The sequence below is a fragment of the Caretta caretta genome, chromosome 8 (genome assembly GCF_965140235.1).
Source record: "Caretta caretta isolate rCarCar2 chromosome 8, rCarCar1.hap1, whole genome shotgun sequence".
NCBI lineage: Eukaryota > Metazoa > Chordata > Testudines > Cheloniidae > Caretta > Caretta caretta.
Window position 1 is genome coordinate 48,869,316 of NC_134213.1, and position 27,739 is coordinate 48,897,054.

The 27,739-nt window shown below is 40.2% G+C and overlaps 1 protein-coding gene across 1 annotated transcript in view; it reads right to left on the minus strand.

Annotated features, from left to right (window-relative positions):
- Positions 1-8,606: 8,606 nt before the first annotated feature.
- Positions 8,607-27,739, minus strand: part of NUF2 (NUF2 component of NDC80 kinetochore complex) — a 31,961-nt gene continuing 12,828 nt past the window's right edge. The window contains exons 7-15 of the mRNA XM_048860676.1: positions 26,482-26,579; positions 24,514-24,587; positions 20,436-20,532; positions 19,018-19,080; positions 16,857-16,994; positions 15,252-15,392; positions 13,989-14,164; positions 10,832-10,967; positions 8,607-9,451 (exon numbers count right to left, since the gene is read on the minus strand). Coding sequence (XP_048716633.1) covers positions 9,329-9,451; positions 10,832-10,967; positions 13,989-14,164; positions 15,252-15,392; positions 16,857-16,994; positions 19,018-19,080; positions 20,436-20,532; positions 24,514-24,587; positions 26,482-26,579 — 1,046 coding nt within the window. The 3' untranslated portion in view covers positions 8,607-9,328. The remainder of the gene's footprint in view (positions 9,452-10,831; positions 10,968-13,988; positions 14,165-15,251; positions 15,393-16,856; positions 16,995-19,017; positions 19,081-20,435; positions 20,533-24,513; positions 24,588-26,481; positions 26,580-27,739) is intronic.

A 27,739-nucleotide genomic window follows, 5' to 3' on the forward strand; every position in this document is an offset into this window, starting at 1 on the left:
TACTATTCTGGTTGAAAAGTTTGCCAGCCTGTCAGGCAGCAGAAACAATATCATGGTTACAAGTCACAATCACAAACCATTGGTCAGCAAGTTAGTGAACTCAAGCGGTTCACTGAATAGTGATTAAAATTGGAAAATCAAAGTCTGCTCATGTGACTTGTGAGCAGGAAAACCTGCCAAATGGGGAAAATTTTTAATTAGTAAGTTGATCAGCTCCCCCAAGTAATTCAGAGATTATCTATCCAAAGTATCACTTTTCACACCTACATAATCTTAATACTGTATGAACGGCTTGTTATAAATTGTGTGCACTTGGTACTGATGAGTAGTGCAACCACAACACAATTGATTAAGCCATTGTGCCGAGGGTATTTGTAGCCTTATTCTTCCTGTCAGTCTGAGCAGTGTCCTTTTACTTAGCAGAAGTGCTCAATACAAAACCATCACAGCTAGCATCCACGAAAGCCTAGTGCTGGAATCCCAATGGTACTTGCCTCCTCACTAGAGGTACACAGAATACAGCACTATTAAATATTTTAAAAGGACACTAACCACACATCTCATGGCCTTTCTGCAGTAGGGTTGGCTACTGTACTAGCTACCTTATTTTGAAATGGGAACAAACACATCAGTTAGGCAGTACATAAAGCATGAGATTGTTCAGAGCTGCAGGCAGCCTTTTGCAATGCCTAACAATTTTATTGACCCTACAAACTTAGGAACAATGCCACATATCCTTATGTGGCAGTGGCTGCCACTTGTTGCCTGATCTGTTTATTAGGTATCCTTTAGAGTCTCCAATGTAAGATGCCGTGGTCTGGCCGGGTTCAGCTGCCTCTATATCGGCCACAGAATTATTAGAATGAGGACTCTGGTGTACATTGGAGAGGTACTCACACTTAGGGAAGACTTTTTGAACTGTAATAGTGTTATTAGGTCAGCAAGATCAAACACTACAGCACAGTAGACAGATCATTCAAAATGTCCAGCACTCACATATTCACATAATCCTTCTTGGGGAACTGAAGCTGCGAAGATAACAGCAAAATAACTGGCTACACACAATATTATCTTCATACACAACACACAAGCATACACTGCTTTTGTGTAGAGTTTTGTAACAATCCTGATGTAGAGGGCCTCAAAATTCATTTGTAAATGGTGATCTGTTCCACTTAAGAAACCAAACCCTCCCAGAAGCCACATGGACAAGCAAGAGATACTCTGAGGAACTCTGATCAAGCAAACCATAACTCATCTTGAAGGGACTGGTCATTCATCTTCCAGAGAAGAAGCCAAAAGTTGTCTCACGCTATGAGAACCCTTGAGATTGAACAGGAGATTTTCTCTCATCTCCTTCACTTGTGTAGGTCTATTACTAGCTAGCTAATCTGGTTTGATTGCTTTCTCTTTCTCCACCAGTAAGTGATGGGTGGAAGTGTTCAATTTTACACCCCAATATCCCAACATAGGAGTTAAGCTCTTTTTCCCATTATAATGGGCTTGACAATTAAAAAGGCACTGATCACAGAATTAAAAAGTAATGGTAATTTAGGTATAAGTGATGATTTGATCATGTGTATGATGTGCAAACAGAATAAAGTCCAGACTAGTGATATATATCTATAAATATCGATACTGGGTGCTTTAACAGGGCAATTTCACACCTCTGAAAATGATTGAGCCAAATCAGCTGGGAGGAAGAATTTTATCAGAAAAAGGTGACTGATCACTGAGAATTATTTAAGAACACTTTACCAGATGCCAAAAAAGCCACAATCAAGGAAGGAGGTTGTATTGGTTAAAAATCAACCTGGTTTAGAGGGCAAGTGAAGGCAGTTATATATTTTATTTTTTATAACAATGGAAGGGGGAGTGGAGAGTAATGAATATAAATCAAAAGCTAGGAATTGTAGAAAATTGATAAGGGAAGCTAAGGGGCACAGGAGAAATCTATGGCTAGCAGAGTTAAGGAAAATATAAAATTTAAGTATATTAGGAAGAAAAAGAATCTTAACAATGGTATTGGTCCATTACTAGATGAATAGGATAGAATTATCAATAATAATGCAGAAAAGACAGAAGTAATTAATAATTATTTCTGTTCTGTATTTGGGAAAAACATGATTAGTCATATATGACAACTCTTTCCATTTCAGTAGAGCTTCAACAGAATGTTAAATAGCAACTACTAAAGTTAAATATTTTTAAAATCAGCAGGTTGGAATAACTTGCATCCAAGAATTTTAAAAGAGCTGACTACATAATTTGCTGGACCGTTAATGTTGATTTTCACTAAGTCTTGGAACAGGAGGAAAGTTCCAGAAGACTGGAATAAAGCTAATCTTAAACCAATATTTAAAAACAGTAAACCAGAGGAACTCAGTAATTATAGGCTTCACAGTAGGACATCAATCCCAGGCAAGATAATGGAGTGGCTGACACAGGAATTGATTAATAAAGAATTAAATGGGGGTAATATAATTAATGTCAATCAGCATGGGTTAATGGAAGATAGATCCTGTCTAACTGGATATCTTTTTGTGATGAGATTACAAGTTTGGTTGATAAAGGTAACAGAGTTGATGTAATATACTTACACTTCTGTCAGGCATTTGATTTGGTACTGCATGACATTTTGCTTAAAAAACTAGAAAGAAAATTAACATGGCACAGATTAAATGTAGTAAAGAGCTGGCTAATTGATAGATATCAAAATGTAATTGTACAGGTGGACTCAAACAGGTGTGCTTCTAGTGGGGTCCTGCAGGGATCAGTTCTTGGCCCTATACTATTTAACATTATCAATGACTGGAAGAAAACAAAATCACTGATAAAGTTTGCAGATCACACAAAAAATGTGGGAGAAGTAAATAGAGGACAGGTCACTGATACCAAGTGATCTATATCACCCTAAGCTGGGCTCAGGCAAACAATATCCATTTTAATATGGCCAAATGTAAACGTATACAGCTAGGAACAAAAAGAATGTAACACATACTTACATGATGGGGGATTATCCTGAGATGCAGCGATTCAAAAAGATTTAGGGATTGTGGTAGATTATCAGATGAACATGAGCTCCCAGTGCCATGCTGTGGCCAAAAGGGCTAATGCAATCCTTGGATGCATCAACAGGGGAATCTCAAGTAGAAGCAGAGAGGTTATTTTATCTCTGTATATAGCACTGGTGTGACTGCAACTGGAATACTATCCCCGTTTCTTGTATCCACAATTCAAGAAGGATGTTGATAAATTGGGGAGGATTCAGAGAAGAGCCACAAGAATGATTAAAGGATTAGAAAACATGCCGTATAGTGATAGATTGAGCTCCTAGAGTCTATTTAGCTTAGCCAACAAGGTTAAGGAGGAACTGGAGTACAGTCTGTAACTACATACATGGGGAGCAAATATTTGATAATGGGCTCTTCAATCCAGCAAAGAAAGGTATAGCACAATTCAATTGTTGGAAGCTGAAACTAGACAAATTCAGGCTGGAAATACGGTGCAAGTTTTTACCAGCGAGAGTAATTAACAACTGGAACAATTTACCGAGGGTTGTGGTGGATTCTCCATCACTGAATTTTTAAATCAAGTTTGGATGTTTTAGTAAAAGATCTGCTCTAGGAATTATTTTGGGGATGTTCTATGGCCAGTGTTACACGGGAGGTCAAAATAGATCACTTCAATTGGCTCTTCTGGCCTTGAATCTATGATGGCTGTGTTGCAGACTGTCTTTAGGACAGCAGCTAACCGCCCAGAAAACCATCCTCATCTCCACAATTTCTCTGTTGAAGATGGCCCTTCAGGTAATTTTTCCATGGACTAATGATTACAGAATCTGCAATGGGACTGACTCATGCAGAAGGACTAATTTTGATCAACTGATCGAACGGGTATGACAAGGGATATGCAAGCCCACCTGCTCTGTGGACACACCAATATGACATAAATGAGATCTCAGACAACAGTATAAATGAATAGCGTTCCCTCCTCAGGTACTGGAGATATGCTCACTCATACACACAGAGTCATATCCTCCAGAGAGCTCACTTTCCCCCTAAAAGAAGCTGTCAAATATAAAGACCTGGAAGCAGCAAGAGAAACAGAAAAAAAAACCAAGAGGCTGCCCACAGGAGAGCTATGGAGGCAGCGAAAGAGGCAGAAAAGAACCAAGAGGCTGCCTACAGGAGAGCTATGGAGGCAAGGGACAAAGAACTGGAGGAGAAGGAAAAAGAGAGGAATCATGCACTGGAGATGGAGAAGGCAAAGGCTCAGCAGAATATACCAACAAACTTTAGCAATCCTTCTCCAGGTACCACTTCCCATCCCAGAAAGTTCCCCACTTACAAGGCAGGCGATGATACCGAGGCCTTCTTAGAAAACTTTGAAAGGACCTGCCTTGGGTACAGCATCTTTACAGACCAATAAATGGTAGAGCTGAGGCCGCAGCTCAGTGGACCCTCAGCTGAGGTGGCAGCTGAAATGCCTAAGGAACACATGAACCAGTAGGAACTGTTTAAAACCAAGGCGAGAATCAGAATGGGGCTAACACCCGAGCATTCCCGTCAGTGGTTCAGAGCCCTAAAGGTGGAAACCAGACATGTCACTTACCCGACATGCCTACTACATTGTGAAACATTGGGATGCCTGGATATCAGGAGCAAGTGTTAAATCTCCAGAAGATTTGCCCTTCCTAATGCAAATGGAACAGTTCTTAGAGGGTGTTTCTGAGGAAATAGAAAGATACATCCTAGATGAGAAGCCCAAAACTAATTGAGGCAGGGGAAATTGGAGCCAAATGGGTGGAGGTGGCAGAAAAGAAACAGGTCCAATCCTTCTTAGGCTTGGCTGGTTATTACAAGCGATTTCTACAGCAATACAGCCAGATTGCCACCCCACTGACAGACCTAACCAAAAAGAAATAGCCAAATGCCATTCAGTGGACCGAAAAGTGTCAGAAGGCCTTTAATCAGCTTAAAGCGACATTCATGTCTGACCCTGTACTAAGGGCCCCAGACGTGGGCAAACCATTCCTAGTAACCACAGATGCGTCCAAGCATGGTGCGGGAGCAGTCTTAATGCAGGAAGGACCGGATCAAGAATTCCGCCCTGTAGTGTTTCTCAGCAAGAAGCTGTCTGAGAGGGAAAGCAACTGGTCAGTCAGTGAAAAAGAATGTTATGCCATAGTCTACGCTCTGGAAAAGCTACGCCCATATGTTTGAGGACAGCTTTTCCACCTGCAAAGCAACCATGCTGCGCTACAGTGGCTTCATACCACCATGGGAAATAAACTTATTCGGTGGAGTTTAGCTCTCCAAGATTTTGATTTCGACATACAACACATCTCAGGAGCTTCTAACAAAGTGACTGATGCACTCTCCTGTGAAAGTTTCCCAGAATCAACTGGTTAAAATCATCCTTGAGATGTGGAAAATATTGTTAGTCTTTATGTACTTGGTAATATATTTAGAGATGCATGTGTCTTAACTTGGTTTTCTCCTAGAGCTCCAGGAAGAAATCACAGCCAGCGTTTCACCCTATCTGTGATTTGGGGGGAGTGTCATAAATATAAAGGGAAGGTAAACACCTTCAAAATCCCTCCTGGCCAGAGGAAAAACCCTTTCACCTGTAAACGGTTAAGAAGTTAGGATAACCTCGCTGGCACCTGACCAAAATGACCAATGAGGAGACAAGATACTTTCAAAGCTGGAGGGGGGAGAAAAAAAGACTCTGTGTGATGCTTTTGCTGGGAACAGAAAAGGAATGAGTCTTAGAACTTAGTAAGTAATCTAGCTAGATATGCGTTAGATTCTGATTCCTTTAAATGGCTGATAAAATAAGCTGTGCTGAATGGAATGTAGATTTCTGTTTTTGTGTCTTTTTGCAACTTAAGGTTTTGCCTAGAGGGATTCTCTGTTTTGAATCTGATTACCCTGTAAGGTATTTACCATCCTGATTTTACAGAGGTGATTCTTTTACTTTTTTTTCTTCAATTAAAATTCTTCTTTTAAGAACATGATTGCTTTTTCATTGTTCTTAAGATCCAAGGTCTGTGTTCACCTATGCAAATTGGTGAGGATTTTTATCAAGCCTTCCCCAGGAAAGGGGGTGCAGGGTTTGGGAGGATTTTGTGGGGAAAGAAGTTTCCAAGCGGGCTCTTTCCCGGTTATATATTTGTTAGTTGCTTGGTGGGGGCAGCAATAAAGTCCAAGGGCAAAAGGTAAAATAGTTTGTATCTTGGGGAAGTTTTAACCTAAGCTGGTAAAAATAAGCTTACGGGGTTTTCATGCAGGTCCCCACGTCTGTACCCTAGAGTTCAGAGTGGGGAAGGCACCTTGACAGAAGCATAGTTATTCCCCACCACCACCAAAAAGCACCTGAATTTGTGTGACCTCTATTGATCTCTGAAGCAGTATAGTCCTATATAAAGCTCTCCTCCCTTCCCTGGTATTCCGAACATATGAAAGAAAACAGCTTCCCTCCTTTGCCTAGTGGTACAGGTTCAGGGTCACCCGTCAGGGTTTATAACCTTACACCTTTGTGTTATTTTACTTCTTTGAGGACAACATAATTCTGCATATGTTTTGTTTACACACATTTTAGACAACTACATAGATATTATGTTAACTGTAGCACGTGCATATTAAACCTATATATCAGGACACATGCCTTGGAACAATATAACCCCAAAATGTTGCTCCATGTACTTGCAGGTTGCTGAGGCATTAAGTTAATTGGTAATAACTGGTAATGAGAGGCAACATGATCTTGTGCATTGAGCATAGAACTAGAAGCAGATTCCAGAATTCTAACCCTGTCTATGACACTTACACTTGCTACATGGACAAGTCACTTAATTGGGGTCTCAGTCTCTATATTTGAGAAATGGGACTGTATTAATATACATACCTACCTCACAGTGGTACTTGTGTGTTGCAACATGTGGATAAATAGGAGGACCATGTTTCAATTACACCATTGGTAATATTAAAATCTTTTATGGTCTCAGAACTCAATGAAGATGTCTAGCATGTAACATATAATCACTGGACTGAAAATTATAGTAAGTTATATTCACTCACTTGAAAAATGATGTTTAGATCATTAGTTCTCAAATAACCATCTGTGATAGTTAGAGAGTATATTTAGGTGATATGAAGAGTATTATTCCTGTAACTTTGTTCTAGATAGAGAAAGATGTTATTTAACAATTAAATACTACAAGAATTTTTTGTCTATTATATGGCGGAGGGGGCCTACGATTTTGTCACGGACTTCCAAGCCTTCAGCCCCAGCAGCTGGGAGATGCAGGATCACACCGCCTTCCGCGGCAACAGGGAGCTGTGAGGTACCCGCACCGTCTGAGGCAGCAGGCCCCCAGCCGAAGCGGGGGTGGCAGGGGGACCCCTGCAGCTCCCCAGTTGCTGCAGGGACAGGGGCAAGGGGACCCCTGCAGCTCCCTAGCTGCTGTGGTGGCGGCAGTGGGACCCCCATAGCTCTGAGCCCCCACAGGTGGTGGGGGCCCAGGAGCTCCCAGCCATCCCACAGCTGCCCAGCCCCTTCCCATTTTAGCACGGATATTTTTAGTAAAAGTCACAGACAGGTCATGGGTAATAAAGAAAAATTCACAGAAGCCCATGATCTGTCCCTGACTTTTACTAAAAATATCCATGACAAAATCTTAGCCTTACTATTAAGTGACCTGGTTTTCAGAGGTTGTTGAGCATATCCACCACTCCTAGTGACATCATTGGGAGCTATGCATTGTCAGCACCTCTGCAAGTCACTTTAAAAACATACTTAAAAGATTTTTTGGTCACAGTTTGAAAGGATATTGCATACACAGGTCTAAAACTACTATAAAATTACTGACATATGTCCTGTACCTTTTTAGTTATATCCATTCTTATGAATATACTGAAACCAATGAGTGATCAAATTTAATTTTATTTATATGGTACAGAGACAGGCTAAAATAATCTAAACCAGAAGTTGTATCAACAAAAATGTTCCAACAGTTCAACTAATGGAAGATTTGAGATTAAGGGTAACATTTTCAAAAATTATCAAATCCTCTTTTCAAAAGCATCCAAGTTATTTAAGTGCTTTTGAAAACTTTACCCATGGTGACTTTAGAAAGTCTCAATGATTAAGAAAAAGACATTGGGGAAAAAACAGATCCAAATGCAGAAAAGAGGCAACAAATAGACCAACTAATATTTCAAGTCTCAGTCCTGAAGAATTACAAGAACAGAGCCCAGAAGTAGAAAATCTAACCAAAGAAACAGGATAAACAGAATGAGATCTGAAGAGGAGCTCTGAGAAACTCAAAAGCTTGTCTTTCAACAACAGAAGCTGGTCCAATAAAAAAAGATATTACCTCACACACCTTGTCTCAGGATAAACATAGGTCAGACATAAAACTCAAAAACTAAAAATTACGTGAAGGAGAGAATGAACAAACAAGTAGGCTGAAAGAACACAATAGAGAAATTAGGCTATCCAAATCTTTACAGCAGCTATTTAAATGTAGCATTTTATGTTCCCAAGGCAGTCTGGCCAAACATTTTAGAAGAGCAGTTTCAATAGAAACATACAATGAATCTCAATCAATGTCATTTTATTTTTAATTCAGTTATCTGACCAAACATGGGCTTATCCTGTACAACCACAAATGGGTGTTCAATACACACCAAGCAGAGACCATGGATTTAAGCTTCCAGAAAGAGACATTGCAACACCAACTGAAATTATGTAGTTCCCCAAATAGGACTCTTTCCTCTAAGGGCTTATTTATCACTGGACGTCAGAAGTAGAGCGAGCCAGAGTTCGTATAAGAATCCACTCTCCCATCATGATGATCTCAGTAAGACTTGTCCCAAAATCAGATGGAACTTAAGATAATTCAGACTGTTTGATATACCTGGAAAATACTACAACCAAGATCTAAGAAGATACCTCCATTCAAACCAAAGCTACCCCAAACTAACATCCTCAGTGTAGTTTCTGCAAAAACTGTAGTTATGCTGGAAGCTGAAATTAACCCTCAAACTATTTTATATAAGAAAGATAAATTGGTAAACTTATCGCTAGAAGAATCAGAACTGGGAAAGATAATGCAGACAGGATGTTCAAGTCCATTTTTACCAAGGTTAATCAGCTGACAATACCAGGGCCTGTCTAGAATACTAAATGTGTTCTGAGGTGATTTTTAAGAAGTTTCCCACATAAAATGCAGTATTTTAAAACCCAAACATGGAGGATAAATACAATAAGCAGAGTCCAAATGAAAGCCAGTATAACAGCTAGTTCAGGAAGTCTGAACTCAAAGCATTCTCCTCTTTAGTTCAGCAGTTTTTTCATCTCGTGAGACCGCATAGCTCTCTGCTATCTTTGCCAAAGCTTCATGGTATTTCTCCAAGCCAGCCCTCAGGTTAAGATAGATCTCCTAAGGTGAGAAAGTTAGTCAGTCAATTAGGTTCTCCCATCAGCAGTGTTAATGCTGATGCCTTACAAAGAATTTAAGAGACAGCAGGGAAGATTTTGGGTGAATCAGAGCTGCGCTCAGTGCTGCTCAGGAGTATCCACAGAACAGGAGGGGAAAGGTAGAGCTGATGATCACAGAAATGGGAGCGTAATAGGAACTGCAATCTCCTAGAATTCAGGGGAATCCCGCTATCCTGCACTCATCTTTCAGCTTTGCCTGGCTCCCCCAAGCCCTGCACGCCTCAGAAGGATCGCAGGAGGGGAATTCCCAGCTGCAACAATGCAGTCCTCTCCCCTTCCCAAGCCCGCTGATCCTTGTAAGGTTCAGAGGAGAGCACTGATTCAGACGACCACCAATTATCCATACAATTGGGGCTCTCATGCAGTATTATGAAGACCAAATGTGTTGCGCCATAGCATCCCCTTGGTCCACTTCTCCTCCGTCCCACAGACTACTTAAGGGTCACCTGAGAAGAGCCTAGCTCATATGGTCTTTAGCTGGCATAGAGCAGGGCATCAAGTCTGTTGTGGACATCAGGTCTGCTGCGGGAAAAGTGCATGTGTTCGGGGGGGAAAGGGTAGGCACAGAAGCTGGCAAGTTATATCCGAGCTACCTAACAAATTAGTTCAGGTTGAACAAAATCCAAAACTACTGTGAAAAAATTTAGAAGAATCAAAAAAATCCATTTAGGGTTGAACAAAACAAGTCATTCAAACCAAAATATTTGATTACAGGCATTTTTAAAGGGCTGGAGGAAGAAGCGGTCAGGGCCTCAGAACTTTTGTCATCACTGTGAATTGCCACTATGAATGTCCATTTACAGTCATTGGGCCAGGGAAACAGTAAGAACGACTATGGCCTGGTGGTTAAGGTACTCCCCAAGGATTTGGTAGAACCATGTTCAAGTTCTTGCTCCTATGACTATTTATAAGAAGTGGAACAGATTCAACAGGAGAGACAGACGTTCACACCAGAATATCCCATAGCCTAATGGCTATGGTATGCTCCTGCAATGTGGGAGACCCAAATACAAATCCCTTTTCCACATCAGGCAGTGAAGGGAATTCAGCCTAAGTCTTCCACAGCCAAGTGAGTGCCCTAACTACTGAGTTAAAGTTCTGAAAGAACCATCACTTCCGCACCCTGGTTTGTGAATAGTGCCTAAGTGCCAAAGAGGTTTATGGAGGGGGAAGAGGAGGTTTGCGGGGGGTGAAACTATTTGGCAATTTTATGTCAAATTCACATATTTTCTGGTCAGCTGAAACTGCATTTTCTGGCAAATAAAAACAGTTTTGGCCAGCTCTTCTCTCCAGTACTTAATAGAAAAGAATTCATGCTTACCTGTGCTTTCATTTTTTCCTTTTCAGTGTTCTCGTTCAGCTGCTGGACTTTGAATCTGACTTGCTGGATTTCCTTGTGAATCACCGTCACCTTCTCATAGACAGCCCCTCTCTTCTCCTGAACTCTGTTACAATACCTAAAGGAAGTAGGTATGAAATAGTTCGTGCTGAACCAATCACATCATCCCAAATTAAATACAAACACCAAGATGGATTCCACACTGGATATGAATGTCAAGGAAAGTGATTTTCTAAGTTACAGTTAGAACAGTCATTTGCAAGAGTGAAGGAAAAGCTGCATTTGTGGGATAAGTAACATTTATCCATCTAGGTGTACAACTTATCTCCATCACACTGACATCAGAAAAGTTGACTCCTTCTTAAATCCTAGAGCTATATAGCATCAAGAAACAAAACTCAAAGGAGTCAACATAACTTGTCAAACAAATTGCCCAGTTGACTTCAATGGAGCTACACTAATTTAAACTGGCTGAGGATCTGGCCTTAAGTGTTTTTCTACTGTTGGGTGATGCATTCATCATACTCTAGAGCAGTAGTTCTCAAACTTATTTGATCGTGCCCCCATTCTTTTGGTCTGTAGTCATTTACAACACACACACGCCACTTAAGTACATATACCTCTGCCCAGCTCTGAAGGCAAAGTGGAAAGTAGCAGGTGCTGGCCAGGTGCCCAGCTCTGAAGGCAGCCTCACCGCCAGCAGCAGTGCAGAAGTAAAGGTGGCATGGTATGGCATTGCCACCCTTAATTCTCCACTGCTGCCTTCAGAGTTGGGCATCCAGACAGCAGCCACCACTCTCCCAAAGCTTTTCATGCCCCTGCAGAATACATTTTGCACCCCCCAGTTTGAGAACCTCTGCTCTAAAGGCAGCATGGTGTAGTGGGTCTGGAATCTTGAGTTCAAAGGCCAGCTCAGACACAGACTTCCTACGTGATCTCAACTTTTCCTGTGTCTCAGTCGCTCCATCTTTAAAATGGGGTTACAACTGATCCATATCACTGATGTGAGAATTAGCTAGTATTGTGCTTCAAAAACAGTTTAAAGATTAGCTGTCTGACAATGCAGGGTCTGAAAAAAGATTTGGATAGTTCATGTTTTCAGAAAATACTTCAGGACAGAATATAGCTAGGTTTTGTACTGAAGTTGCACCATCACTCATTGAAATTGCTATTATGTCTAGACCTGTGTATTTTGCACCATTCTCTACCTATGGAACTGGCCATACAATTCAACCAACCACAAAGCTGTGCTGCACAAAATAAGTTTTAATTTGAAAAGTGCAGTTACTCCTCACTGAACATTGTAGTTATGTTCCTGAAAAATGCAACTTTAAGCGAAACGATGTTAAACGAATCCAATTTCCCCATAAGAATTAAAGTGGGTGGGTGTTAGGTTCCAGGGAAAAATATTTTTTGCCAGACAAAAGACTATATACACACACACACACTAAGTTTTAAACAATTTAATACTGTACACAGCAATGATAATTGTGAAGCTTGGTTGAGGTGATGAAATCAGAGGGTGGGATATTTCCCAGGGAATTCCTTACTGCTATGAAAAACTAGCAATTGGCTGAGCCCTCAGGGGGTTAACTCGTTGTTAATGTAGCCTCACACTCTACAAGGCAGCAGGAATGGAGGGAAGGGAGACAGCATGGCAGACAGAAACACACACGGTGTGTGTGTGTGTGTGAGAGTGTGTGTGAGAGAGAGAGATGTGCATTTCCCCTTTAAGTAGGCTGACCCACTCTTAAGTACACTGCCTTATTAAGTTAATCAGCAAGCTGAGACCACAGCTGCTGCCAGGAAGCTCCCTCCATCCTGAGCCCTGTTGTGTGTCCCCCTGCTCTATGGAGATGGGGCAAGCGGGGGACAGGAGCAAGGGCGAGGGGGACACCCTGACATTAGCCCCCCCTCTTCTCTCCCACCACCCAGCAAGCAGGAGGCTCAGAGAGCAGCACACTGCTGGCTTAATAAACAGTTTTAAGTCATCTCTGCCCCTACCCACAAAGGGAAAGAAAAGATGCATTCTTCTGCTCACCACCAAAAATCCTTCTGCTCTCCTGGATGCCAAAACCCAAAGCCACCTCCCTCCCGTTCTTCACTGCTAAATCCCATAATTGTCAAAACACAGGAAACATCTACAAGGCAATTATGTGTTAATGCAAAAATCTACAGCTACACTAAAAATTGAGAAGAGCATTTAGTATCAAAAGCAAACAATTCTATATTGTGCTGCCTTCATTTTTGATTTAATTAAAACCTCCATTTACTTTAAGTTACTTCAAAATTTAGTAGAAGAGTGACAGAAATCAAGGGGATCTGCCACAAATTCTAGGCCCAGCTTTCTGCAGAGAACAGAAGCCCTTAAGTAGGACCAGAGCACTCAGTTAACTTTCCCCATCTAAATGAAGATGCTTCCTATACAACACTCCATTCATTTGGCCAGTTAATGTTCTGTATCCCCTTTGACACTATTGAGGATTGGAGTTTAAAATACTATCACGGGCCAGCTCCTCCTAGGTCCTATAGTAAAATCATAGCCCTGTGTTTACAATATTACAGTCTGCCATCATGGAAAGGATTGTGGTGTTCCAAGCTCAGCCTTACGACATGCCTGCAGCATCACGTAGGAAGGAAGACGAGCTGGGAAGCTTTGATCAAATGACACTTTTCCTTTTGTTTTAGACGTGTCACATCAGGATAATACCCGCCCACCCCCCCGAGATACAAGACCCCATTTCCCTGTGGGTCTTGAATGGCTTTGATAATGAGCAAAAGTGGCAAGGGAAATTATGAAAAATTCATGAAAGACAAATGGGGCTTTGTTGAAGTCTGATGAGTTGGAAAATTATCCCAGTGTGACATTTTCTTTAAAAAGATTTTAAAAAAAAATCAAGCCTAAGCATTATAAATTGAATTAGTAATCCACTGAAAGAGTTACTATCAACTCACATTGCAATTATTGATCCATGTCCCCAAGTGCTTGCCTACAGCATTACTGGTCTTCACAGAACTATCCCCCATCACTCCCATTTCCATCTATACTACTTGTTACATGTTTGTATCAGGGATGTGAATTTTTGTAAGTGCATGTCAGATAAAGTAGCGCCAGGCAGAAATGCCAACTCATCCGTACTCAAATACTGTGCGCTTGTACTGCTCAACGTCCTCCTGTTTCTTCTTTATCCTTATTTCAGCTGTAGACAGCTTCTCACGCTTAGCATTGACCAGTCTCTTTAAGGACATTTCATCTGTCGCAGCATTCTTCAACTCTATCTGGCCATTCTCAATCTGGTCCTCGAGATTTCTGACCTACAGTATTTTCAAAGAAAGACTGAAAAGCAATTCTATAAAATCAAAGAAATGCAATGTCCCTCTATTGGATATTTGCCAAAATAGAACTTTGTTCATTCTCATTTTGATAGTCTAAAAACCCAGTTAATTCTTCCCAGAAATCCAACAGTTAACACACTTTGTAAATATTTTACAGATCAGGCTTGGTGGATTACATCACTTAGACTTCCAGTAATTACTGCAATATACTACAGTAAATTATGTAGGACAAATATTCAAAACTTTACTATGTTTTACCAAAAGAAATGAACAGTAAGGTAGCTATTTTTATTTTTACTTACTAAAATACTCTGTCATTCTCCAAAACTGTTAGCCCTAATTAAGAAGGTACCATTTATCATGACAAAAAATTTTGTCCAGTGAAAAATGGGCTGGTAATACTGATAAAATTAAGGTGCTTGTTAAAATGATCGTTTTGGGTACAATGATATTTCCTCCTTTTGGCTTCCGCTCTTCCCAGAAGTAGAACAGTTTAAAATTCAAACTTCCCTCCTCCCAACCCTCTAGAAAACAACCCTCTAGAAAAAGAGAAGACAGTACATGCTATTTTGGCTTATGTTTCTACGGTAATAAGTGCTTCCACTATTAAAGATGGCAACAAATTTACAGGAGTTTGTCAATGTGACCTTAAATCAAAAATTTTCCCTCCTACCTACAGATGTGCTAAGGGAAGTTACTGTACTCAACCCCAACAGTAGCTGCATTTTGATAGTGCTGCTTATAAATAGTTTTGAAGCAGCTTTGGATCCTTTAGGATAACAGGAACTATTGAAATGGAAGATTATGATTAAGAAAATAGCTACAGTACTGGCTGTTATGTCTAGGTGCTGGAAGGCAACATGCTTTGCTTTGAAATAGATTCCATTTTAGCAAATATCATTTGTACTGTTGCATAGCAGTTTGTTTTTTTCAGATTCATATCCTAAGCAAAAAATTAGAGCAAAGGGGAGCAGCACTTGCATGAAATTAAAACCCAGTAGTTAATTGAGAGCAATTTACTTCTTACATGCAGTTAGAGGGGGACACACAAGTACATAATACAAACCTCTGATGAGATATTGGCCATTCTCTCCACATTTGCTCCTTGGCTTTGCATTTTCTTTTGGTATAATTGCACCTCCAATTGACATGATGGCAGAATCTCAACTAGGTCTCGATAACCTTCATACTTCTCAATAACCTCTTGCTTTACAAAAAAAAGAAAAAGATATTTACTTAAAGAAATGGGTGAAATGTGGTTTCTGTTATGTAGTAATGCATATTTGCTCTTGTAACTAATCCTTCAATGTCTGGAATTAAAGAAATCAAGTAACTTCAAAATTGTTGCTTAAAAGAAGTAAATTTTGAGTTTGCCAACAAGATTATGTATCGGAGCAAAAAGCTGTTGGTTTGGGAAGGCAGGGATGACACCTAGGTGCTGTACTCAACCAAACCTTCAGATATAAGGAAGTAAATGTATCCATTAAATGTGCTACAGTGCCTGTAGGGGAAGAGAATGCAAGTTATACAATGGAAAATTCTATGTCAGTAGAAGTGCAATTATGTTCATTCTCAACTAGCATTACACAGGAACGTTTGATTAGAGTCAGATGGCAACAACTTCACACCTTAAAAACAAACCGTATAAACAGAGAGAAATCTGAAGAGCAAGTTGTGAGCTTCACTGATGCATAGATGAATCAGTCTGCTCACAAGACACAGCCAAACATGAACCTCATGGCTGTTGTACTTAAATATATACTGTCTGAACTTTCTCTGCCAACTATTTTTACAGTTAACTGAAAAGATAGGTATATAACTGAAGAAGTTAGAGGAACAGTTTTCCTGTATTTTTCTCCTATTTAGTTTGTGCATTTCATAGATGTCTGGGGGGGAAGGGGCAGGTTCCAGTGTTGCCCCTGAACAGCCACTTAGTTTCTTCTTGTTTATCATGAGTCTTCACACATCAGTAGGAGTCAAACATTTAAGAATACAAAGAAGCGATTAGAAAACCACAAAGTGGAAAGGGGACTCAGCTTAGTTCCTGAAGCTACTATTGCCTTTTTTGCAGTTTATTAAGATTTCAAGTTGATTGTGTACCTTAAATTATCAGCTTCCTTTTGATTTACTTCCTCTATTTTAACTGAAATGAACTTATGTCAGATGATTTTGAAATTAGATTGTTATTTTGGGATAAAGTGTTCCCAGAGAGCAGAAAGCAAGCCTCCAGATTCAGAACTACTGAGTGAGAACAGAGGTAACCCTGGAGCACCTCGTCAAAAGGCCAGGGCCTAGGAAAAGGTGTCAAAACAGTGCCAGCTATATGTGGTAGTGTCAGGATGATGGATGCAGTCAGCTGGACAGGTTCAAGGACCCAACATTTCTAAGTTTAGTATTACAGGTGGAACAATCAACAATACTACTTGTGATCCCATCCTTAAAGGAGGTGTTCTCTAAATATCAGATGTCTTTGTTTTCTTTCATTATAAACTAAATTCTTAAATTCCCGGCTAGTCACCTATTGCTGGTCTTTTTGAAAATGATGCACAAGCAGCTCTCAATATTATGCCAGAAGACAGACTCATATCATTACTCATGTCTTGCCCATCAGAGGGAATTTAATAGACTGTACTAAGTACAAAGCAGCCATAGTACAGTGATCAAGACTCACCTTGGTTTTCTTGAGTTTCTGGACAGTCTCCTTCATATGTTCTTTGTAATTCTTCAGTTCCTCTGGAGACTCTACAATTTTTGATTTCAATTGCTCTTGTTCTTCTTTCAAAGTAGCCATTGTCACTTTTAGCTGATTCTAATTAGCAAGACAATTAAAATGTGATTGATATCTCTATTTTACTCAATTTTAATAATGCTGTAAGACTTAAAGGTGATATAGCTATTTGCCTTCTGATTAGCTGCTATCTGCCTTCTGATGCTTTAAGTAGAAGGGAGAAAAGAAGTTCAGTGAGGCAGGGTTCTGCAGTGAGCATCTTGTGGAGGAGAGCATTTTACTGCTATCATAACATTTTTGTTTTAGTATTTTTCTTTTAAAAAAACAAAATTCTATTAAATTCTCTTAAGAATGTTACAGTTGCCAAGCAAAGCACTCAGATCAGCAAATGCCAAAGTGAAGGCTGCCTTAAATCTGCTCCCTTTTGTATGTGTGTTATGGTACAATTTTGAGTTACAGGACTGCATGTTATTTTTGCTGCACTCATACTTGCTGCAAACATTCATGCCAATGAAACTCACTACCCAAATGTTAATGAATAAGAGGTCACAAATACCAGTAGAGCTAAGCTAAGCTGTATTCACATGAATATTCATAATTTTTTTCCTCCATTTGCCCAGTTCTAGTCCTGGCCAATATTCTCTCGGTAAAATAGGTAATATCTAAGAAGGTACGGGCTACTGCTGAGAATTTAGGGGATGCCCTGTTTCCCCCACTCATTGTAGAGTGTTTTCACATTCTTTGAAGACTTAAAGGTGATATAGCTATTCCATCAAGAATTAACTTTAAAAGGATATCGCAGTTCTATAGTTAGGCATTCAAATCAGGAATTTCCAAACGTAGCATATCCGGCCTTAATGCTATCCTTTTATTTGCATGAAACAATATAGTCTTCAGTTATGGGATCATTTTATTTCTTTAATACAGTGCAAAATACAGCTGTTCTACAACTTTAGATACCAGCAATATTTCCACCTTGCATACTTACACAACTTTAAGTGTTCTAATGGTCCATTATCTTTTCTGATTTAGGACCAGATGTACTTAACACCTACATATTTTTCTTTCCAAAGAAGAAAGATGGAGGCAAGGTACAACAGGAATAATACATCCCAGGCACCTTACAGGATCAGTAAGAAGGAGCTCAGCGTCATTTGATGTGCAACATACAAAATGTGCATCATACCAACTGCACTATGCATATATAAAGTGAAATTTTCAAAGGCTCACAATTTAATCAATTTAAAACCCAATTTTCAAATGCTTAAAGGGACTTTTCCATGAGGGCTTCTTCTGTGCCAAATTTCAACTTTATAACTCCAGCTCTGTCAGCATTATTACAGCAGTTCACAAAGTTGTAAGATTTTGGTTTTTATAGCTTCCCACCTCCCCCACACTCTTCACATGCACATGGCTGAAATCTTTCAACTCAAGCTTGCCCAAAGTATCACTTATGGGCAGAGATCAAGCCTGGAAAATTTCAGCCTGAAAGGTGAAAACAGGGGTTTGGAATGGAAGTGTTTAGGCCTTGGCTACAAACAAAAGTTGTACTGCTTTTACTATACTAGTACAGTTGTAATGTTACAAAACCTCTTGTGTGGGCACAGTTATACTAATATAAAGATGCTTATACCAGTATAGCTATTCCTGTAAGGGAAAGGGAATAAGCTATATTGGTATTAGCACCATTATTCCAATACCACCATTATTATTGGTATTAGCACCATTATTCCATTATACCAGCTGCATCCACATTAGGGTCTGTACTGGGATAATTATTTTGGTATATAAAAGTCTCATCCTTAACTAAAATAGCTATACTGGTACAAAAATTGTGTTTAGACCTGGAGTTAGAAACCTTAGTTACAAGAGCTGGAGTCCCAGATATATCAAAACCAAACTTTATTCTTATCATGCAAGTTTCCATGAATCATACAAATATAGACGTGGTTTTTAAAATGCAATCAAGTTTCATTATCTGAACCATTCACACCGCACATAGCTAGTAGAAGTCAGGCAGAAAAATCTGATGCTATATTAAAAGAAGCTCCATCACTTACTGCAGGCTACTGTTCAAATCTCATTTAAATTGAGTTATACTTACCAGACTTCGAGTTCTCTCTGCAACTTCTGCTTTCTTTTGGGAAGTCACTTCTTGCAAAGCTGTCTAATGAAGAGAACAATTGTTTGACAATTAAAAGAGGAGAATTATTAGTATGGCTTCTGGTTTTAAGTTTGAACTTTTACTACAGAGAAAAGACTACTGAAAAAAGCAGTTACCAGCTACCTGCACAGCTATCCCTTCTCAGCAAGTGCACCCCACAGGTGTCAGGCTTTGGGTGGAATTCCACAGTTCACCCACCCTTAGACAAGGACCTGTGTTACAGCCCCCGGAGTACCAACCGTGACTACTTCAGCAAGTCCAGCTGCGGTTTGGATCTTGCTATTGATGCACCTGGGAGTGGTTACTATTGATTTATGCACAGAGGCCACACAGCCTTCTCAAACAGTATTGCTGAATATTAACAGAACAGCTTTCAGAAACATGATGGGTTACAAACAACAAAAAGGGAGACCTAACTACATGGATCTTGCCTTTTAACTACTTCTGGCCTAGATGCTTAGGCCCTGCTTAGAAAGAACATGCCTGCCTGCAGCTCCTATCTCTTCCCCCCACCACCCATGTGCACATGCTGACTACTTTCCCCCTCCCTTTCTATTAGGGACATCTTTTAACCAGTCAGTGTCTTTTGATCTTTAGCATGTCCCAGTGATAGCCCCATAGTACTCTTAGCTGCTTTGAAGATGTGTACTTGCTGCTGTCTTATCTCTTAGGGTGTCTACACTGCAATCGAAGGAGTAACTGCAGCTTGGGTAAACACACCTGTGCTAGCGTGGCTAAAAAAGAAGCAGTGCAGATGCGGCAGCACAGGTTTGAACAGGTAGCCAGGACCCCTGGTGTGCTTGTACAGCCCTTGCCCCCACATCTACACTGCTATTTTTAGCCATGCTAGCACAGGTAAAACTAGTATGGGTATATCTACCTGAGCTGCCGTCACACCGCAAACTCCATCGCAGACATACCCTTAAGTCCCTATTTCCTGCCCAAGCCAATCCCCAGCTCTGGTGTGACTTAACCCTTTCAGTTCAAGTAGGCAGCAATACAAAATTAAATGAGGAATCAGTCTCACAATATTCATTATAATGCAGCAGATCTCAGTTCCTCACACAAGCAATGTGTTTCTGTAATGAAAAACAGACTATTTCACACACTGCTTCTGATCCCTATGGACCCAGCTGATAGCTTCATTCCCTCATAGGTACCAGCACAAGTTAATGCTAGGGAGTACCATAGGACTCAGATCAGGATAGACGTAAATACCTTAAATATTTTGACTTGCTTTTAGTTTTAATCAAATTTTCATGGGATAAATCCAAAGAAATAATAAATGCCCACAATCAGAAGTCATAGTAGTTTTACTTTGTGACAGAACTTCAGAGACACACGTAAATAGGGCATACCGTTTTTTGACGATAGTCCTGGTTTAGTACTTGCTGTAGTTCTTTAATATCATCAGACAGCTGCTTGAACTCTGCTTTTTGCTCTACTGGAATCGTGCTAAACACAAAGATATGATGTTTGATCTTGTTAGTGCATGTCAGGTGTCAGTGAGCTCAGGCTGTGTAGTACAGAAAGACTTTTCCTGCCTCGAAGGGTCTTAGGTTCAGCTACAGACAGTGACCTGGATGAACAGTTGAAGACCTAATCTCACATCGTTTTCTTTGTAATCTTGCTTTGGTGGGTTATTGTTGAAAGATTTCATAGCTCCTGTATAATTTAAGGAGTGATTTAAGTAAAGAGGGAGCACAAGGAGTAAGATCTGTACGTTTAAGAGGCAACACGGAAGAAAGTGCAAAAACAAGAGTGAGAGAATGATACTATGACATATTGCTCTATCTAGATATTTTAATTATAAAATGTAATATTATTGTAGCAATATAGCTTAAAGTGGTAGACTTAAAGCACAGGGCTAACATCAGACAGGAGACTCTCCCAGTGTGCACTGAGAGCAATTCTTGGGTACTGGAAAACTTCTTAGTTTTCAAATTGGTCTTGGAAATTAGCAAAGAAGAACAAGAAGTGGCTATGGATATTGCGGGGGGGGGATACAGTGCCACAGTGGGGAGCTGGACTGATGAGAATGGGCAAGAAAACATGAGTAAAGGAGGCAGCTAACCCCATGCAGGGAGTCAGAAGTAGTTGTATAATTGTAACTAAGACTCTAGAAATATTAGTCTGAGGCATATTTAAAATAGGATCTTCATCTTTAACATACTTTTAGTTCGAACAACCCGAATTTGGAACTAGTGACTGATAGTGGATCAAGTCGCTGGTGGGACATCCCAGAGAGAGAAACTGACCTGTAGTCCATAACGGTGACAAAGTATAGTGATGATAAACTTGAGTACTCTGCCAAAGGAATGGGCATAAGGGAGCCCTATCTGATGGGGTGGAAGCTAACGGAGGGCTGGAGGAGAGGGAAAGTCCATGGAACAGGAGGAGTGCAGACTTGCTTAAATATGCAAAGGGAGTGAGTAAGACAAGGGAGCAAAAAGAATGAGAAATCAAGAGCAGAGAAGTAACACTAGACAAAAAAGTAAAGCGGGACAAAGTCTTAAAGATACAGAACAGAACACTGAAAACTTGATGCAGGACAACTATTTAGCTTTTCTATGGTGCTTTGCAAATACTAGTCTAATTAACCCTCAACATCTCCTGTGAGGTACATAAGTAGCATAGTTCCCTTTAAGGCGAGCAGCTGCATACACTGCTAGCTGGTCCTGCAGTGCTCCCTCCTCCAGTAGTGTTCACCAAGAGCTACCAGACAGCACAGCTGCAGAGCAGGCTTTGATGTGGCTCCTCTTCCTCCGCGTGCTGCGGTTTGAGAAAAAAGCTGACCCTGGTTCAGATAATACAAGCAGCACATACTAATGTATACAATAAATATAACTATTAGAAAGAAGGTAAATGGAGACAGGACTGGCAACTTTACATACAACTGTAAGAGCTGCCATACTGGGTCAGACCATGGTCCATCTTGCCCAGTATCCTATCTCTGACAGTGACAGAGCTTCCAGGGGAGTGTGCAGAACAGGGCAATTATGGCGGAATCCACCCATCTTTCTCTGCTGGCTTCTGGTAGTCAGAGGGTTAGGGTGACCCCGAGCATGGGATTTCTTTTTTGAACCCAGTTATACTTTTGGCAATCAGAACATCGCATGGCAATGAGTTCCACAACTTTAGTTTTGCACTGTGTGGAAAAAGTACTCTCTCTTGCTGTGTTAAGCCTGCTGCCTATTACTTTCATCAGGTGACCCCTGGTTTGTGTGTTGTATGAAAGGGTAAACACTTCTCTCTTCACTTTTTCCTCACAATTCAAGATTTTATAGACCTCTATTATAACCCCCCCCCTTAGCCATTTTTTTCTAAGCTGATCAGACCCCATCTTTTTAGTCTCTTCTCATATGGAAGCTGTTCCATACCTGTGACAATCTTTGTTGCCATTCTCTGAACCTTTTCCAGTTCTACTATATCCTTTTTTAAGATGTGGCAACCAGAACTGGACACAATATTCAAGGTGTGGACACACCATGAATTTATATAGTGGCATTATGCTACTTGTCTTATTTTCTATCATTTCCTAACACAGTGAGCCTTTTTGACTGCTGCTGTACATGGAGCAGTCATTTTCACTCTGACTCGAAGATCTTTCTTGGGTGGTAACAGCTAATTTAGAACCTGTCACTCTAGCTGTATAGGGATTGTTGGGATTATTTTTTCCAGTATACACTACTTTGCACTTAATGTTGAATTTCATCTGCCTTACTGTTGCCCAGTCACCAGTTTTAGGAGATCCCTCTAACTCCTCACAATCTGCTTTGAATTTAACCTCTTGAATAATTATGAATCATCTGCTAACTTTGCCTCTTCAACATATTTATTAATCATCTGGAAAAGGGGGTGAACAGTGAAAACAGGTAGGAGTATGGACCCTTGGGGGACTCCGATGGTCACTTCTGTACATCGTAAAAATGGACCATTTATTCCTATCCTTTGTCTCCTATCTTTCAAACAGCTACTTGTTATACTACATTTTGGTTTTCATTACTAGATTCACAGATTTAACACCAGAAAGGACTATTGTGATCACCTAATCTGGCCTCCTGAAAACACATAGGCCACAGAATTACACCCTGTAATTCCTGTAGCAAGTCTAACTTGTGGTTGAGCTGGAGCATCTGTTTAGTTCTTTAAAAACTTCAAGTGATTTAGAAGCCACTACACATCCAACTTAGTTACTTGTCCCAATGGTTAATTGCCCTCACCTTATTTCTAGTATGATTTTGTCTAGTTTCAAGTTCCAGCTATTGATCTTGTCAAGCAGGCAAAGGCATAATTAAAGAGCCCTCTATCAGCCATCTTCTCCCCATCCAAATACCTTTAGACTGTGATGGAGTCACCTCTCTACCTTCTCTTAATTAAGCTAAATAAAGTGACAGACGTAAGCTCAGTCTAAGACATATTTTCCAGACCTTGAATCATTCTTATAGCTCTTTTCTGAATCTTTTCCACATCCATTTTGAAGTGTGGACATGAGAAATGGACACTAGTGTAGTAATGGTCTCAATGCAAAGGTTATACAGCGAATACCACTTCCTATTCAATATTCCTCTTCTTATACATCCAACAGTCACACTGGCCATCAGCCAATGGAAGGTCACATTTAGCTGGTTATCCACCATGAATCTTAAGTTCTGAAAAGGACTTTAAAGTACTTTAAACTATATCCACTGTATATATGCTCTTGAACACAGCATTCTTTCATTCTAATAAAATGGTACTATGTTTCTGAAGTTACTATCTCCCACAATCAATGCTAACAAGACGCTCAGAATATCAAATCTCTAATTCTAAATACAACTCACTAGGGCATTGAAAGTAACCCCCACAAGCTCTTAGGGAAACAACTCAAAGAGCAACCACCAGCAAACAGAGAAAGATGCCATGGGAAAAGTTTTATGTTTGCCTGAATTATAGTTATGGGCTAGCTAATCAAACGCCCATAGGATTAGCACTAGGTACAAGAGAGTCCCTCCCTCTCTCCACAGCTATGAAACATTTGACCAACAGGAGAAGGTTGATCAGCTCAGGAGACAGAACTTTCATAGGAGCTGGACCTCAACTATGGAAATAAATAAAACTGATCACCTGCTTCATCAATTTCAGAATTAAATGCAAACTCATCTTAACTTTCCCCTCAATTGCTTTACACAGAAAAATAAGTCAGTCAATTTAAAAACTTAACCAAGCTATTTCTCCTACAGCCTGGAAGGAAGAAAGATGGTTACCTCTATCTTTAAAATAGATTCTCAGACACTGATGAGGCCACATAATGCCTCAGTTGATTTAGAAAAGTCAGTCAACAACCACATCGTTTCTGTTCTAAGACAACAGCTTAATATTTCCCGTTAGACGTCACGTGCATGTGTGTTATAACTGCAAAATCCACCGAGGTCAATTACTAGACCCTGTACTCACTCAAGTTTCTCTAGCTTCACTGCTGCCTCCTGATTTGCTGTCTGCAGTTGCTGTATTTTTTCCAGAGCTGATTTCTGTAAATTAAGTTTAAGGTATTTTAGTGATTGGTTTACATTATATGGGAGAACAAGCAGATTTATAATCAACCCACAACATGTTCCTCACACAGCCAGGTTGGTCCTACAATCCATGTGCATTTCATAATTTATTTGTACTGCTACCCTACCCAGTTGAGATAATTACTGGTAGTTCTTGGTCTGTACTTAGTAGTTAGTGGTCTGTTGTTCTAGCTTCATAGTTTCTGCGTAGTGACCGTTACCTGTCACGCTCTCCTCAAAGAGGAAGTTTTCCAAGTGTCCAAGTTTTTGCTCCCTATGCTTGAATATTTCACGAGATACTAGAAGGGGGCCCCAGTTGCGAGGCCTAAAAACTGACTTGACAATTACCCTGTACTGAAGCCCATATTTTAAAGATTCCAGTATGCATGTTTATTTCCAGAAATATCCAAATACTAAATTTAATGTGCAACAGGAAAAACAAGCACATTGATAGACAGGTAGTCTAGTTCATACCAAGTTACAAGGATGGATATATTCAAATATTGATTATAACAAACTGTAGTTACGTGGCAACTGGTGTCCTTCAAGATACTGTCACAGAATGGGCTCCTACGCCTACAGAAACCCCCATTCTCTCCTATAAGAAGTGTGACTTTTAACGTTACTGTTCCACATAGTTAGCAAGGGTCTGTCAGTGTTTGTTACGTCTATCCTGTGCCTTTCAATTGCCAAAGACCCTGTTAAGTAAGTGATGAAATCCAGGATGTATATCAGAATCAGCAGAAAAGCTATACACAGTTCATGTACTTTATCTTAACTCCCAAGGCAGCAAGCATATTAGAAATAATCAAGTCTTGAGAAGAAAGACACTCCCCTTTCGTTTCTACACCATGGTTTTTTGGAAGCCATTATTAGGCAAAGGCTTTATTGAAAAGGTTGGTCTTAAGTGTTTGATCTGAATGTGTTTAGGTTTGGGCTCAATCTGATCTTCTCTGGCATTAAGTTACATACCCAAGCTCCATCAGCTGAAAGCATCTTACCTTAAATGCCCAAGTCTTATCCTGGGTATCACCAGCTGCATCACCCCTGTAAGTGCAACTGTCAAAATATTGCCAACAAGGCAGTCCGTATAACAGATGGGATCTAACCAGTTGTGGCTTCGTAGGTTAGCACTCCCATTTCCAAGTCAGATTGGAAATGAAAAAGAAACCAGAGAAAGTCATGGAGCACTAGTCAGGTTTTGTTGGCTAGGATGCAGAGAACTGTGTGCTTCACCAGCTGAATTTTCCACATACTGGTCAGATTCAACACCAGGTGAGGTAAGAGAATAGGCAAATTCCTAACTTCCCCTTCCTCCCATCACCACTACTGTCTTTCCTAGACTGACTTTGACCCAGCTTGTACTTTATACAGCTGTTTATTTCTTCCAGACACTGAGGCATGCTTAAATGGGCTGAAGTTAGTTGAAAAGAAGAATTGACATGTTTCCACAGAGTACCACACCAAAGTGTTTCTGAAACTATATACCAGTGCCTCATGTTTGATCAAAGCCTACAGCTCAATGGCACAATAAGACTTGCCTGTATTCAGCTGGTACCTGTAGGTGCTGCCTTTCCAACAGCTGGAAAAAATTAAGACTCCTTCCTACCCTGTAAACACTTAAATGTTTTCCCTAACAGATAGGCAGGAGTCACCTGGAATTTTATATTTTTTTCTCTTCAAGATCTGTCTTACAGAAAGACAAAAAGTTGTTACAGCCCCTTTAAAAAAAGGGGTAACACATGGCATGCTAGTGTAATTTCCCAAACAGTACTTAAGCCTCCTCTAAACTTCCAGATATAAATTAATATTAATTATATTTTTGATGGTCTTATCTGAGCTGTTTCTTATAAACTATACATAATCTTACATATGCCCACTGGAATTCCATGTAGATCTCACGGCGCGATTCTTGGAAGTGAATAAAGTTAAGAATGCCACTCAAGAAACGAGCTGTCCGCTTTGCTTCTAAAAGAGAGGAATAGCAAAGAATGAGTGTTTTGGACTCTATATGCCCCATAACTGGAAAACTTGAGCATAGCAAAACTCAAACAGCTAAATGGAGGCAAAGACTGAATGAAGAAAAGTACCATGTACTATACTCCAAGGAAAGTTAGGAAGTTAATTTACCCATATTGGCTTAGAAGAGAATTTCTTACAGAATTTCAATGCCAGTTGGGGGGGAGAGGGGTATTTTAAGAGATATCTATTACTGAACCAATTATGTTTTAGAGAGGAACAAATCTTCCTCAGTCATGAAATGTACTTAAATTGATATGATTAAGTCATGTCAATCTCTGAAAAAAATTAAACAAAACCCAAGTCTTATAGCTATTACCTTACCAGTATCTGAAAAAGATATAATTTGATTGTACGATCAACTGCACCAAGCCATGGATTTATGATGCATCCAAATGCATTGTCAAGGACCTTATACAATCTAAAAATAAATTTCAAACTGGGCATAATGTCTCAGGAAAACAGCCATTCCCCTGAAAACACTGAGCACTGACTAATGTCAGTACAAAAAATATCTGATAAAAAGAAAGAAGGGATAGCTCAGAGGTTTGAGCTTTGGCCTGGTAAACCCAGGGGTGAGAGTTCAATCCTTGAGGGGGCCATTTAGGGATATGGGGCAAAAATTGGGGATTGGTCCTGCTTTGAGCAGGGAGTTGGACTAGATGACCTCCTGAGGTCCCTTCCAACCCTGATATTCTGTGATTCTAAGGGAGGCAAAAAAAGGTCAGCAACCCAAACAGACAAACCTTGTACTAAACCCTGAAGACAGCTACACAGGGACTTCAGCAAACATAGAATCAATCATAGAATATCAGGGTTGGAAGGGACCTCAGGAGGTCATTCAAAGAGAATCCACAGCTAGGTCCCTGAACTGAGAAGGCCCTTCTCTGAGCTCAATTCAAATTGAATTTTGGAATAGAGAACAAGGACATTCCTGGCCAACGCTCTGGCAGGAAAACAGGAAGATGCAGAAATCAACTTAAAGAAATTTCTTTAGCAAATTCACAAAGTCTTTCCTGAATGGCCTGTGCCACACCAGAACTGCAACACTGCGTTGGCAAGAGAGAGTGGAAGAAAGGAGGAAATACAAGTGTTTTCTATAGAAATAT